General features: G+C 52.5%; 1 protein-coding gene across 3 annotated transcripts in view; it reads left to right on the plus strand.

The window, feature by feature from the left end:
- The window catches only part of C12H1orf198 (chromosome 12 C1orf198 homolog), a 29,387-nt gene extending 17,864 nt beyond the window's left edge, over positions 1 to 11,523 (plus strand). For 2 of the 3 annotated variants that reach the window (XM_036875704.2, XM_036875706.2), the window contains exons 3-4: positions 5,699 to 6,232; positions 8,680 to 11,523. In XM_036875704.2, the coding sequence (XP_036731599.2) occupies positions 5,699 to 6,232; positions 8,680 to 8,736 (591 nt within the window). In that variant the 3' untranslated portion in view covers positions 8,737 to 11,523. The remainder of the gene's footprint in view (positions 1 to 5,698; positions 6,233 to 8,679) is intronic. The other variant, XM_036875705.2, reaches the window with a different exon arrangement.
- Positions 11,524 to 14,873: the final 3,350 nt, after the last annotated feature.

A 14,873-nucleotide genomic window follows, 5' to 3' on the forward strand; every position in this document is an offset into this window, starting at 1 on the left:
CTGTCAGCTTGGCAGGCGTGGGCGGGGAGGGGGTGCCTGTGGGCCCTCTGGCGGATTCCTCTCTCATGCCGCTGATGCTTCAAGAGGAAAAAACTCAGCCCTTGGAATGCTCCGGCGGGGGGAGGCAGGGAGCAGAGAGGCCTCTGGGCATTCTCCCGTGGGCCTGGGCTGGAGGGTTTGGAGGACATGCCTGCTGAGGCAGGTCCGGCCCTGGTGCTGGGCCGCTGGGCTCTGGGGAGCCCCCGCCCCCAACACACACATGTGCTTTTTCCTTTGTGCTGCCAAGGCTGTCTGGCTTTTTCCTTTGTGCTGACCTCAGTCCTTCCCATGTTCAGCTGCCCATTTTGGGGGTAATAAGTAGGAATGGTTGTATGGATTCCCCGATTCCTTTGATATCAAAAGATACCTGATGACCCATGTGGACCATTTCCAGAGTAGGGGGGCCTTCAGGCACCCCTACGGGAGACAGATCGGCACTCACGCTCAAGCACGTCCTCTGCGCCATGCTCCGCGTCTGGGATTTGCACGCACATCGAATTATCCTGCCCTTGGGAGCTGGGTGTCATTGTTCCCGCTGTGGATCAGAGCTCCGGCCGGGGCTGAGGGATGGTGGTAACTAGCAGGCGGTTGAATCGTTGAAGGGAGATTGCAGTCTGGGTCTGTCTGTGGCTTGCGGGTGTCTCCTGCCCGTGGGCGTCAGAGGCCATTCAGTCGAGGTGTTCCCTGCATGGAGGATTCCCCTGGTTCCGAGCCACGGCTCTGCTTGCTGGCCCTCCTCGCTGCCAGCTGAAAGTTTCTGAGAAACATGGTAGCAGCAGCCATCCTGCCACTTGTTACAGTGCGGGATCCCCGTTTGGGCCCCTGGGCCCTGCTCCCCGAGACTCCCCCATCTCTGTCCAGTGGCCGTCTCCCTCCTCCCTGTGCTGTCCCTGACCTGACGTCCTGACGCCCAGGGGCTTTCCAGCCAGCGCCCCCTCCAGCCCTCAGCCCCGTCTCACAGGCCGCCTTGGGGCTGTGTTCCTCTGACCTCGGCACCTCTGTTGGCCCTCTGAGCAGGCCCAGCTCCCCCCCAGACCCTGTGCAGGTCCAGCGGCAGCCAGCAGCTCACACGCCCCCACCTTCCCTCGGATCCTCATGACAACCTGTTTACAGATGAGAAGCGAAGGGGTGTCAGCTGGAAACTGGAGCCCGGGGGCAAGTGCATGTGCCCGTCCTTGGTGCTGTGGTGGAGGGGGTGGTGTGCCAGTCCCTCAGGCCCTGCTGCTCCCTGCTGGCCTGCAGGGCCTGACCCTGTCTCAGTGCCAGAACCTGCTGTCTCTTCCCTGCTAGGCTGTCACGTCCCCATATTTTGTGATTTCCAGTTTCTATTATCTTCCCTTCTTTCTCCCCTTCCTTCTTTGGAGGGGGAAGGGGAGAATAGATGTTCAGTGGTTTGTGGATTTATGCAGATTTGCTCCAGTATTCGATCTTATTTTCTGACAATATTTCTGCAGCCTTTGTCTCAATAATTTAGACCTGCTGGAAGCTGCCAAGCCAAACAGTTCGTTTTGGCTGCATGCACTCCCCTTTACTGAAATATCCCACATTCCTCTCCAGTGAGGGGGCCGTAAAAATAGATGCTGGCCTTGGTTGTGGTGGTTCTGTTTTTAGAACAGATGTGGCCAGCTGAGACCCAGTTCCCCTTGCAGGCCACCACTGCCCGGCCTGGTCCTGGCGGTGGACTGACCTCGGGCGCATCCCCCTGGCCACAGCCAGCGCCTGGACGGCGAGGGGCTGTCCACAGTCCACCGGGGCGGGGGGCGGGTGTCCTGCTTACGCCCACACTGCTCCCGCCTCACAGGTGGAGTAGGACAGTGGGCCGGACCCACCCGGCTTCCTGTCCGTGCCCAGCAGGAGAGCCAGAGCCCGTTACTGTCAGCTTCTCTTCTCAGGCAGTGTCCTCTGCTGGCCCCCCTCGGTGCTGCTCAGTGAGGGGGCCAGGCCAGTGTCACCTCCTTTCCCAAGAGCTCCGACTCCACACCTGGGAAAATAGGCTTTTTTTCCAGAAATAAAAAAACTGCATCTTGAACTTCATTGTCTTTGCGCTTTCCCGTGCTCATCACAGGGTCCAGGAGTGGTCCCCCAGCTAGCCTACCCTTTCTGCAAGGCAGGGCTGCCCCCCTCTGGCCCACTGACCTGCCCTGGGGAGAGCAGGTCCCCCTCCCAGCCGTGTCCAGAACCTCCAGTATGGGTACAGCCTTGAAAAGCGTGAGGTCAGAGCCCGCAGCAGCCCCGGGTCACAGAGAAGTCCGCGGGACAGGACAGCGGCTCCATGGCAGTGCCCCTGGCCAGTTCAGACTCCACGGCCCGACCCTGGGCACCCAGAGTGGGGACTCCAGTCACCCGGGCTCCGCTGTTCCAGGCACAGACACCACCTGCGTGTCCCAGCCACGGGCAGCGTGCCGTGACCTGGTGACCAGAGGGGGCGCAGGAGGGGCACCTCTGTGCGTCCCATTTGGGTGTCTAGTGGGCCTGGGGCCCGGGGAGGCGGGCGGCACAGCCAGCAGAAGCCGCCCAGCCTGTCCCGGAGAAAAGGGGGAGCGGCCCGCAGGAAGAAGGCCTGGGTGGGGCGGAGTCAAGGAAGCCAGGGGCAGTAAGACGACTTTGGGGCGGCCAGGGCTGCCGAGTGCACGGGAGGTGGCGCCTCACGGGACCGCACACTGCGTGTCTTTGCAGGTGAGTGTGGAGCCGCTTCTCGCCCTTGCTCCTGGTGTTGCGTACCTACGGAGCCCCTTTCACGCGTAACCCCCCCCCCGGGGGGGAGTGACACCCTGGGGCCGCGGTCCTGGGAGGAACGACCTTGCCCTGCTCCCCACCCTCCGCCAGGCATCTGCTGGGGTTACTGGCCTGGGGCTGAGACGTGAGCCGGACAGGAAATAGGCCCTTTGCTCCTGTTTGCTTCACTCCCCCTCCTTCCCAACAGGTGTGTGTTTAAATACAAACAACAAACCCAAATCGGAGGACTCTCTTTTAAAGAAGATGGCAGTCACATTTTATTTGCAGAGTAAAAACAACATACACCTGGGGAAAAAGGCCCAGAAGCAAACAGGTCAGGACTTCTTATTCTCCAAGTGTCCCGGCTCGCTAGTCCCCTTTCCCTGGAGCCCCCCAAACCAGCTAGCCACGTCTGTCAGCAGAGCCCTCTCCTCCCGCCAGATGGCGCCCTCCCCGGGGAGCTGTCCCACGGTCCCCGATTGCCCAGGTCGTTGCTCGGGTGCCCTTGCAGCGGTGGCCCGAAGCAGTCTCGGAACTGCCGCGGCCGCCTGTGTCCCCAGTGTCCCCGGCTTGGCCCGTGGCTGCTCTCCGCGTAGACAGATGTTTAGCTTAGTCTTCCGGAGGCTCCTATGCGGGGATCCCCCCTGGAGGGATTGCCTAAAAAGCCTGGGGTTTGACACACTGCTCACTCTTAAGTGTCTTCTATACACTGCAGTTTCCACATAAAAGTCAACTCTGTTCTCTAAATCTTGGTCCCTACTTCTGAGATATTTTTAGCATTTTGTTTGTTTAAAGAAACCATCATCTCTGCCCACAGTCTCCCTGTTTTCTGTTGTGGAATTTGGAAAAATGCAGGTATTGACAATGGTTCACCCAGAAAGTGTCCTTTAAAAATCAAGTTAGATCGTTGACACCCTTACAGAAATCCTGTTGTGTGCATGGCTCTGGTTAACATGGACGATGTCCCTGGCGGCTTCTGGCTTTTATGCATGGCATGCTGCCCGGCATGGCCTCAGGCCTTGGAATCATTGATCCAGGGTAAAATCCCAGCTGTGCCATTTCCTAATGGGCTAGTGACCCAGGACGGTTCACTCAGTGGCTCCAACCCCCCATTTTCTCACTTGTAGAGTGGAAGTGAAAAATAGGCAAACTAAAAACCCAAAAACAAAAACATGCCTCTCAGTAATCTGCATTTGTTCTGAACCAGAGCTTCAAGCAGCCTTTGTGATTTGAGCTCTAGTTCTTCACGGCCTCATCATCTCATCTTCTGCCTTGAGGAGAGACCTCTGGCCATCAGAACTCGGGCTTTTAGAAGTCTGCTTTTGTGTTTTGATGTTTCACTTCTGGAAATCTCTCTGAAGAAGTGAACTCCACCTGGGGTAGAGCTATATGCATGCAGATGTTTTGTGGCAACCTTAATTAAAACAACACAGGTTAGAAGCAGCAGATTGTCTGTCCAATAATAAAAAAGTGGTTAAGTAGATGGTGGGACCAGCTGCTCAGCTGTCTTGCACCCCTTAAAAATGATGGTTATAGAGACCATGTAACACCCTGGATGATGCTTGTGATTTACATGGAAAAAAATGCCCCAAATTATATGCATAACAGAACTGCAACCTCATAAAACATGGACATGGAGAATATTACACAAGAATATAAAAAACAGTGGTAGTCACGGGAAGAAATGAATTTTTTCCTCTTTTTTCTAATTCCCAAACCTTCTGTATTGTAGTTTTATTAATTGTTTTTTAAGGGGGCATTGTATGAGGGAGCACAAATAGTGAGGAGGAGAAAAGGTTTCAAGACTGATTTTAGAAATGATTGGGATCAGAAATTGCTTGTTCTGCAGAATCTGGGGGACGATGTCCTCTGGTGTGAGGGGTTTAGGGTTCCACCTAATGACCGGTTTGCTGGAACATCTCCACGCTGTCATTTTGGAGGTCGCCGTGCCAGTGGCACCGAATCAAGGACAGCATTTCTGGGGCGCTCAGTTGCAGGGTACGGGCTGTGCAGGTACCAGGCCATGCCCTGGCCTCTGGGGTCTGTGATCTAAGGTGGTGATGGGGCCCTGGCTGAGAGGAGCAGGACCCAGTGAGAGTGGGGAGCGGGGCCGCCTGGGGGGTCTCAGAGGAGAGCCCTGCAGCCGTGGGGTCTTGGTCCGGCAGGCCGCAGCTCGGGGCTCAAACAATGGCATTTATTTCTTGCAGCTCTGGAGGCTGGAAGTTCAAGATCAAGGCGATGGCGTGGGAGGTTGGGTGGGAGCCCTCCTCCTGGCCTGCTGCTGTGTCCTCACACGGAGGGGGAGGTCTTCTCTTACTCTCCTGATGAGGGTGCTGGTCCCATCGTGGGGTCCCCTCAGGACCTAAACGCCTCCCAAAGTGCCGCCTCCTAACCACACCACTTGGGGGGGTGTTTAGAGCCGCAGTGGGTGACTTTGGGGCGCACAGACGTGCAGTCCTCAGCAGGCCCGAAGGTGGAGGGCTGGGTCTCTGCAGCTGCCCTCAGGCCTGCCCTTGACCTCGATTCAGTCCAGGAAAGCAGGGTCTGGCTCTGGGGTAAAGGAGGGGAGGCCGGGTGGGCCGGGTATGACCCTCACCGCGGTGCCATGTTGCTTGAGCCATGCACCCCCTCGTCACCTGCCAGGGAGGGCATCCCCCACCAGGCAGCTCCTCAGGAAGGTTCTGGAACCACCTCAAGGGGACGCTCACTGCGCAGAGGGCGTTAATCCTGAGTGAGAACTGGAGCGTGAGCCATTCGTGGTGCCTTCGCACAGCCGCAGCTGGCACCCTGTTGCAGGGGTGCGGTGTGCCCTGGAAGTCACCCCTCAGGGCAGAAAGCCAGAGTGCTGCTGCTGGGGGTGGTGTGGCGGCGGTGAGGGGGCTGGCGCAGCTGTGCGGGTGGTGATGAGGGCCGCTGTCTTTCTTTCTCCCGTGTCGGGCTGCAGAGCCAGATGGAGTTCAGCGTGTCCTCCTTGTCCATCCAGGAGCCGAGCGGCGGCACCGCCGGTGAGGTGCGGTGCAAAGCCTCTCAAGGGGCGCAGATGCCCCGGGCCCCCCAGGGCAGCAGGTCATCCAGCCTGGATGCTCTGGGACCTGCCCGGAAGGAAGAGGAGGCCTCCTTCTGGAAGGTCAACGCAGAGCGGTCCCGGGGGGACGGGCCCCAGGCCGAGTTCCCGTCGCTGACCCCCAGCCAGATCAAGTCCATGGAGAAGGGAGAGAAGGTCCTGCCTGCCTGTTACTGGCAGGACCCGACCCCGAAGGACAAGGAGGCCACGGCAGAAGGGCCGGGCATCCTCCACCAGGAGCAGTGTGGCCTTACCAGCATGGGCACCGAGCACGAGAGACCCCAGCCCGGCCAGGCCTGCACTGCCACCGCGGGCGACGCCACCCCCTCCGAGCCCGCGGGGGAGCCGCCTCCTCCCGAGGCCAGGCAGGAGGCCAAGGAGGACACTCTGTTCTCAGAAGCCATGCCTGCACAGGTGGGTGGTGCCTTCCCCTGGGAATGACAGGGGAGGCCTCCCCAGGATGGCGGGCTGCAGGTGCCCACACTCCCTGCCCACTCCTCGGGGGTCAGGAGAGCTGGGTTGTTACTCAGCTTGGTCACTGACAGGTGCACACGGAGACCTGTCTGTAAGTCCATCTCAATGCCCTGACTTGTTTTCTGCCAGGTGGTGTGGCCCTGGTGCCTGCTACCCTTCCCTGGGTGCCAGAGGGCAGGTACAGGAGGGGTTGGTTACAGGACTCACAGGGGAGGGCTGTCCGCGAGGGAGGGTTCGGATGCCTTTGAGGTGGGCTGGGCTGTTGGCCAGGAGGGGATCAGTCTGTGCCCCGCTGTTTCTTTCCATTTTAGTGTCATCTAGACTCCCTTTTATTTTTTAAATATATGTCTTTCATCTTGAAAATCTGAAACTGTCCCCATTGAACACCGACTCCCCAGCCCTAACCCCTCCCTCGCACCCCCTGGCTCCCACACTCATACTTTCTGCCAGTGAATTTGACTAGTACTTCATGTAAGTGGAATCTTAAAATATTTGTTTTTTTCCATCTGGCTTATTTTGCTTAGCTTAATGTCCTCAAGACCCACCCCAGTTGTAGCATCTGTCAGAATTTCCTTTTTAATGCTGAGTAATATTCTGTTGTGTAGATGTACCACATCTTGTGTATCCATTTACCTGTTGATGGACATTGGGGCCGCTTCCCCCTCCTGGCTGTTGTGAATGTTGCTGCTGTGAATGTGGGTGTACAAATATCTGTTTGAATCACTGCTTTGTATATCTTTGGGATATAGACCAGAAGAGGAATTGGTGAGTCATGTGGTGAATCTATGTGTAGCTTTTGAAGCCATGCTGTTTTCCTTCGTGGCGAGCTCAGCTGCCAGCAGCGCACGAGAGCCCATCTCCACATCTCAGCTGCACTTGTTTTCGTCCCACTTTTTTGACAGTAGCCACCCTAATGGCTGTGATGTCTCTGTCTCTGTGTGGCTTTGATCTGATTGTCTCTAAGGGGGATGTCAGCATCTTTTCATCTTGCTTGTCGGCCATCTGCATGTATACTCTGGAGAATGTCTGTTCGGGAGGCTTGCCCGGCTGTCACCGGGTGTGTGCTCTGTCGTTGTGGCCATCCTCGGGCGTCTCCTGAGTGGGACCCCACCTTCCATGCCTGTCTCGGCAGCTGAGCCTGCCAGCTGTCTTCAGGAGGAGCAGCCCCTGGTGGGAGCTGCCTTGCCAGCTCCCGCCAGCTTCCCCGCGCCCCCTCAGCCCCACGCTCCTGCCCTGTCTCTGACCTTCCTTCACGGGCTCCTTACAGGCCCACTCAGCTCGCCTCTATCCCCATCTAGTGACCTTTCTCTGATGCTGTGCAGCTGGGTCTTCTAGAGGAAGCAGTTCTATGAAAGACGTGAGTCTTCATTGTAAGGAAATGCAGGAAAGTGTGCGTGGGGGAGTGGAAAGGTCGGATAGAGCACACGCAGTTCTCTGAAGGAACAGATGTCTGAGTGCACAGAGTGCACTGCCACCACATGTAAGAAACTGGTAGGAAACCGGCAAGAGGAAAACGTGCCCGATTGTCTCCGGTTTTCCATGTTTTGGCTCACTTTGCATCTATCTCAGATGCAGCAAAACTGGCCTGAGATGAGCTTCAAGTGAAGCTGCTCAGCTACTGCCTGCCGTTGCCTCTGTGTAAGCATTTTCTGTTTGCTGGCTGTGTGGAAGGTGGGGTGTCAAAGTGTCCTTGCCCAGGAAGGCTGCAGCCCACCAGTGGAATATCTGCCTGTGTTTGGCCAGAGGAAAGGTTCTCACAGGTCACAGGTGGCTGGTGGAAACCTGCTGCAATGTGTCTGAATACAGTAGCAGCTTGAGAAAGCCCGTGCTCACAGAGGGGCCCTTCACATCAACCCCGTGTCCCTCAAGGGGGTGTCCTTGGCCTGAAGAATGTCTCTGGGTTAGGGGTTTGGGGAAATCACTCCAGAACCTTTCCCACAATCTGAAAGAAAAAGCTATACATCCCTTCCCCGTATTTTTTATTTCCTCAACTCTGAAAGCTCTTTTTGTTTTGTCTGTATGTGTGTGTGTGTTTTACATTTGAAGACCATTTTATAATTTTTTCTGTTATTCCATGACTAAATTTAAACATGCCTGTCATTCAGAAATAGAAAAGATACACTTTTCTCCTTTTCTCTGCAGGTGGGTCTGTTAAGCTGCTCGCGGGGCATGCCTGGGATCAGAGAGAGGGACATGTCAGATCTTGGCAGAGTGTAGCTTGCCCTGAGTTCTATTTAACTTTCTGGTTCCAGGCACAGAGGCAAATTGAGGTCAGGGAGCCTTGGAGACAGGCAGGCTGTTTCATTTGGGTCATTTAAAATGATATGCTGTTTTTAGATTATGCATAATTCTCATGCCTTACTTTGGTATTTTTGTCCCTTCTACAGGTCAGCTCAAGTAATGTCATCTTGAAGACAGGATTTGATTTTCTGGACAACTGGTAAAATGTGTGAGACAAAAAAAAAATCATAATACAACCCAGAACCCCAAGATGTTTTCCACAGTGGTGTGGTAGACAGGGGGGAAAAGGGCCACACTTCCCTGTGTGTTTTCCTGTTTTCTCTACACTCTTTCAGAATCATTTGGAAACTGGTAATATTGCCTTGACAAGATTTCCAGATTCTAACCTTTTTGGTAAGACCAGATAAATATGCTGTCTCCCAGGATTTGATAACAAAAGTTTCACATTTGGAATTTTTAAACACCATCAGGATTTTAGCGAGTCTTGTAACTAACACTTCTGTTTCCAGTTAGTTCTGCCCAATTTTCTCCCTCCTTTAAAGTTTCCTCAACCATGTCACAAAAATCATAAAAGTGATTTCCAACTCTTTTCTTTTTTTCCCCTCCCTTTAAAAAATGCATGGGGTTAACTTTGATGGGTGACGGTTGGTGATGGCTCTGCCATGTGACACTGGCACCCTGGCTGTGACTGCGGGAAGATCTGCCCCCGTGACCTCTTGCCAATGCCCAGCGCTTCGCTGCCGAAGGCCACATTTCTCCCGTTGTGCACCACCCTCCACCCTTACGCCTTTTCCGGAAAACGGACTGCTGTGGCACGGCGGAGGTTGTCTTTAAGCTGCCCTGATACCTATTCAAACGACACATCCTTGTTTAAGAAGAGTTGCATGTTTAAAAATTTTACGTTAACTTTTCATTATTTTGTATCTAGATTTAGTGGTTGTAGCGCTTCTGTTTTTCTTGGGTTTGTAGCGGTTTCCTTTTGGAACTTCTTTGCGACTTAGGTGCCCCTCCAGACGGCCCCTGTCCTGGCCTCCGCAGGAGGAAGGGCCGTTCTGCTCAGGCGTGGAGGACAAAGCTCTTCTGATCAGTTGTGTCAGAACCTTCCTGTGTGAGACTGGCGGGGGCAGTGGACGTCCTTGGTCCCGAGGACCGCTCAGCTGTGCCCCCCGACCCCGACCCCGACCACGGGCAGAAGTGGAGAAGTGCGTTCTGCACCGCCCAGCAGCGACCCCTGGAGACCTCTGTGGTCATAGCAGTGGCGTCTCTTGGAGCTGGACCTGCTGCCTGCCCACTGCTGCTCAGGCGGAGGCAGCTCCCAGGCGAGCTGTGCCCCGGCCGGTGCAGGGCGGCGAGGTGTGGGCGCCTTACCCTGACCAGTGGGCCCTGAGCTGCCCGAGCCTGCAGGACAGGCCCGAGTGTGACACACACACCGCCTCTCACTGTGTTCCTCTCACCTGAAGCCTTAATGCCGCGAGTTCTTCCAGCGAGCGCCTGGTTTCACATCAAAGGTGTCTTTTAAAAAATGCCTGTTTAATAGAATCTTCTGAAATGATTTCCAGAATATTTTATCTTGCTCTAAGGTAAAGCACATGGCAGCCTTTTTTTCCAGGAAAGTTTCTGCCAAAGCTGTGGCCTAGCCGACTTTTGGTTTGGTTTCTGCCAATTGTGTAATCCCCCTAAATCTCATTTGGCCCCTTGGGGTCTCGGATTTGACCTTCCTCTTTGGTGGCTGACTATATCATGGCACATCCAGGCTCTTCCTGTGCTGTTTGAGGATGGTTGAAACATGCAAGGGAAAAAGGGGTTTTAGCATGGTGGAGGGGGTAGGAGCCTAGAAATCCAGCTGTGACAGCATGGCAGGTGCCAGCCCCTCTGGCTAGCCACTGGGCTTACCACCTGCCCCTCCTTCAGCCCCTAGGGCAATGGCTGCTTTAGAGCCCATATGCTTGAAAGGGGCACAGGCTTTTTTTAAGGGTCCCTTTAAAAAAGAAAGATGTGCAGCCTTGAGTTTGTAGTCCTTGGTGTCAGTGTAGTAGGGAAAAAAGATTATATCCTGGGACAGTTAGCCCAAAGTGATCATCAGTCTGTACTTTTGGGAGGCGATTCTAGTTCCTCTCCCACTCTTTCTGTAAAGCCCAGTATGCCCTTCAGATTCTCCTGGGAGCTAAGGGGGAGTGGGGATTGTTGAAAGCTCCTGCCCCCTTTAGTACCACGTGGGGCCCAGCACCCAACGGTGTTCAGGTATCTCTTAGAATGGTGTGTAGAGTTCCATGTAGTGCAGCCTCCTGGGAGTAAATGCAGCATGGGCCCTCGGAAGGCCTGGAGGGAGTCCTGGAGTTGGATGGTGCCGCCTCGTGCTGCCTGTGGAGATACAGGGTGTGGGAAAGACAAGGCCCGGGAGGGCATGTGCTCGTGGGTCGCCTGCTGCCTCACCTGCATATCCTGCTCTTAACCCAGGGTGGTCTGGGCAAAGGTGGTCCCTTTCCCTGCCTGCTCTGTGTCTGTGTCCTGTGTATCCAAGTAAGGGAAGTTAATCTCCTATTTCCCCATGGATAATATGGATTTTGTAAAACCGGAAGTTTGTCTCTATGACTTAAAAAATACACTGTCAGCTAGTGTGTGTGCGTTTTGAGTGCCCCGGCCCCCAGCCTTCTCCGCACCTGGGATTCAGCTCAAGGATTCAGTGTCTTGCTTTGGGTAACTTTGGGGTATTTTCAGAGCTCTGCCCCAGGAAGTCAGAAACCAGTGCCTGTTCTTTCACCTGGCGGCCCCTTGCCCCATGCTCTGGTTTGGGGGTGCTGCCCACCTGGGGACCTGTGGGGGTCTGTCACCCAGCCTGCGCCGCACTCCATGCAGATGTCAGAGCCACCTCCTTTCCTCTGCGCCTCCCTTCCTTTGATACATTTTCAAAAATGAAAAATTCTTCTTGACTACTTGTAACTTGGTTGTATTTTATATTAATAGCCTTTAATAAAGCCATTTAAACTATTCTAGGTGTGTCTGTTTTGGGCATCCACTGGAGTCGGGAAGCCTTTCAGGGTGATTGCTGTTGAACACAGAGGAGAAAAAAGAATTCGTACTGGTTAAAGCCAGCTTGACACTCTCCCAAAAGCCCACTGCTTAGTGCTGACTCCCGTGCCCTGCAGGCTAGTGGGAAGCGGTGGCCAAAGAGCACAGGTCCCTAGCGGAAGGGGTGGGCTCTGTGCTGTTGGCCCGCAGGGGACCTTCCCGTCTCCAGGCTTTTCCCTATGGCAAGCTCATCTCGTAGAGTGTCTCATTCAGAAGGGCAGATGCTGTCTCCCTGAGAGCTGCCACCTTGAATCTGGTTCAAGCTTATTTTTCCTGGAATAAACACAAAATTAAGCAGGGCCAGTCAATCCTATTCCATTCATTATAGAGTGCAGGTGGTTAAGTACTAGCTGTAGATGGAGAATTTTTAGATGTCATTTTTCCGTCTAAGTTAAGATTTTAAAACTAATACCTCTTAGGAAAATGCTGATTCTGGTTGACAGACTTCTTCTAACTTCCCGTCATGCACAGTCAGGCCTTACTGCATTGGGGACCAGTGATTTCTGGCAGAGCAGGTGATTGTACTTGTGGATTTACTGGTATTCAGTGATTGTGATGAAGGTTACAGGCCAGGCAGTGTTGGATTAGTACTCCTACCTATTATGAGAGGAAGCGAAATAGCTCCCAAGCCCATAGGTTTGGCAACTTTTATGGTAGTTGAGTATATGGTCCTGACATACCTAAAAACAAAAGTTTCTATGTAAGGGGAAGCCATAACACAAGAGACAAAATATGCTTGGGTATATTCAGTACTTTGTAGCCAGGAGGGAAGATGTTGGCTCTGGGGATAGGTGTGCTCTCTTTTGGATATCCATGGGGCTTTTCTAGCAGCTTCTTTGGTCCCATGCTCGTATGCAGTCTTCTAATGAACGTAACAGTCTTTCAGTTGCCTTGGTACCAAGAGGAGGGCACCAAGGAGGAAATTGGTAATTCTGAACCCCACCCAAACTCAGGCAGAAAACATGAGCCATTCTGGATATAAGATCAACAGCAAAAAATGAAGAACAGCAATACCAACTAGAAACTTAAATTGAAAATAGCAACTCCTAATGGCAATGGAAAGCATAAAGTATTCAGGAATCCACTTCAACAAGTATACAGAGACTTCCTTCAAGAAAAGTATAAAAAGGAAATAGAAGAAGTAGAAGATCTGAATCATCCTGAATGGGCCTATGTAATATAAAAATGTACATTTTCCCACATCATTTTATAAAGTTAGTGCAACCTCAATAAAAATTGGAGTAGGATATTTTGATTTACACTGAACTGTAGATGGAAAATTAATAGTTCACTGAAGAATGAGGGACTTTGCTCTGTCAGTGAATGTGTTCACCAGGCCATGGAAATAGAGTTTGTGGGTGCTGGTGCGGGGATAGAGGCTCAGAGCAATGGAACAATGACGGGGCTGGGGACAAACCCACACTTACATGGGAACTCTGTTGTAACCCAAGGGGCACCGCACACTGGCGGGGAAAGGTGTATTCACAAGAAGAAAGTCCTGCCCGGTGCTGAGTGGAAGACGGGTGCATGTGGGTTCAAGACCAGATTGTAAGAGGTAAAGGTATAAAGCAAATGGAGGGGAATATCTTGTGACCTGGGCCAAAGAAGGATTTCTTTAATAATAAAGTTCAAAGGCAAAATATCAGTGAGTCCCAGACATGAAAACAATGTCTGTCTGTGAGGTACAGTATGGATGGAGAGAATTAGCTGCAAGGATGGGAGACGGTAATCGCTGTGTCACTTCCAAGGAACTGCCCTATCCTCATGGGGCTTATATTCTAGCAATTTCATAGAGAAAGATCAAGAGTACATAGGGCACGCCTGTAAATAGAAAAGATGCCAGCAACCTCAGCAGAGAAGGACTAGAGAAGATCCTTAAAAAGTGCCAAGCATATGAAAAGGTGCTTAAAATAACTGGTAATCAGGAAAAATTTAGCTGGATAATGCCAAGTGTTGGAAGAAATGGGACAGAGCCATGCTTTTCAACTGGGGGTGATTCTGCCCCCTTGTGGACATTTGCTAGTGTTGGGAAACACTTCTGTCATCACATGAGAGTCTATGTGGTTGGCATCTGGTGGGTGGAGGCCAGAGAAGCCACCAGACATCCCCTGGTGCTCAGGAAAGCTAAACTAAAAAATCTGGCCCCAAATTTTAATAGTGCCAAGGTTGAGACTCCCTGGGATAGAGGAACTGTATAGCCATTGTGTCAAGAGTAATCTGTACTATTTTGCCAAACTAAGTATACACATCCTGTGACCTCACAACTCCCCTCTAGGAAGTGTGTCTGAAATTCTCACCCTGGCACTTAAGGGAGTGTGTACAGGTCTGTCTGTGCAGTGTTGGGGGCATTGGAGGCAGTCTGGATGTCTGTGCTTGGGAAGGTGTTTAGATAAATGTCATAGACTCTCACCATGGAATATTATGTTGCACTTAAAAGCAACAGATGAGGTGTGTACACAGCAACATGGATGGGTCTGTGAACAAAGATACTGCTTAGTGACAAAAGCAATAATCAAAATGGAATACAGAAGACTATTTGCATAAATTACACACATACACGTATAAAACAAGACATGTAACAATAGAATGATTGCTAGTGGGAGGAGAGGTGGAAAGGTGACAGGAAAGACAGAGATCTGGAATGGACCAGTGGTGATCATGTGCCAGTAGGTGCCTACTTGTAAAGAAACTTGATAACCTCTTGTAATCTGAGTCTGTCACTCATCTGTCACATCAGGCAGGAGGCTGTTTGCTGAGCCATGGTGCCAGGCCAGAGGTAGCTCTTGGCCAACATTGGTTAGATCTTTGGTGGCTTAGTTCTGTTTGGTTCCAATTTGTGTGACTCTGTAGTTGCACATCAGCCAGTATCTATAAGCCTCCCGGATCAACCCAGGCACTTCCATGGTGAAAAAACTGGCTGGGAGGAGAGTGTGTGTGTGTGTGTTTGCAGGGGTGGGGGTTAGTGACCCCAATGCCCTGGTCCTTGGAGGACAGGAATTACGCAGGCTCAGTGAGGTCGAGCAGGGTGCTCTGCAGAGAAGATTCCATCAGTTGGCTGACACCTGGAGCGCAGCAACCTGAAGTTTACCTCAACCAATAATTTGTCATGCAGGAAAATCACAGACAATAAAATGTGTAAGGATTTTAAAGCTTAGGTGAAATTTCTAACTACGTTACAGCAAATGTAGAAAACAGTCTATTGCTTTAACACAATGTCAGCATTTTAAAGCATTTACTGCCAATCTTTTATTGTGAAAATGTCCAGGGCCAG

This window comes from Manis pentadactyla, chromosome 12 (genome assembly GCF_030020395.1).
Source record: "Manis pentadactyla isolate mManPen7 chromosome 12, mManPen7.hap1, whole genome shotgun sequence".
In the NCBI taxonomy this organism is placed as follows: Eukaryota; Metazoa; Chordata; class Mammalia; order Pholidota; family Manidae; genus Manis; species Manis pentadactyla.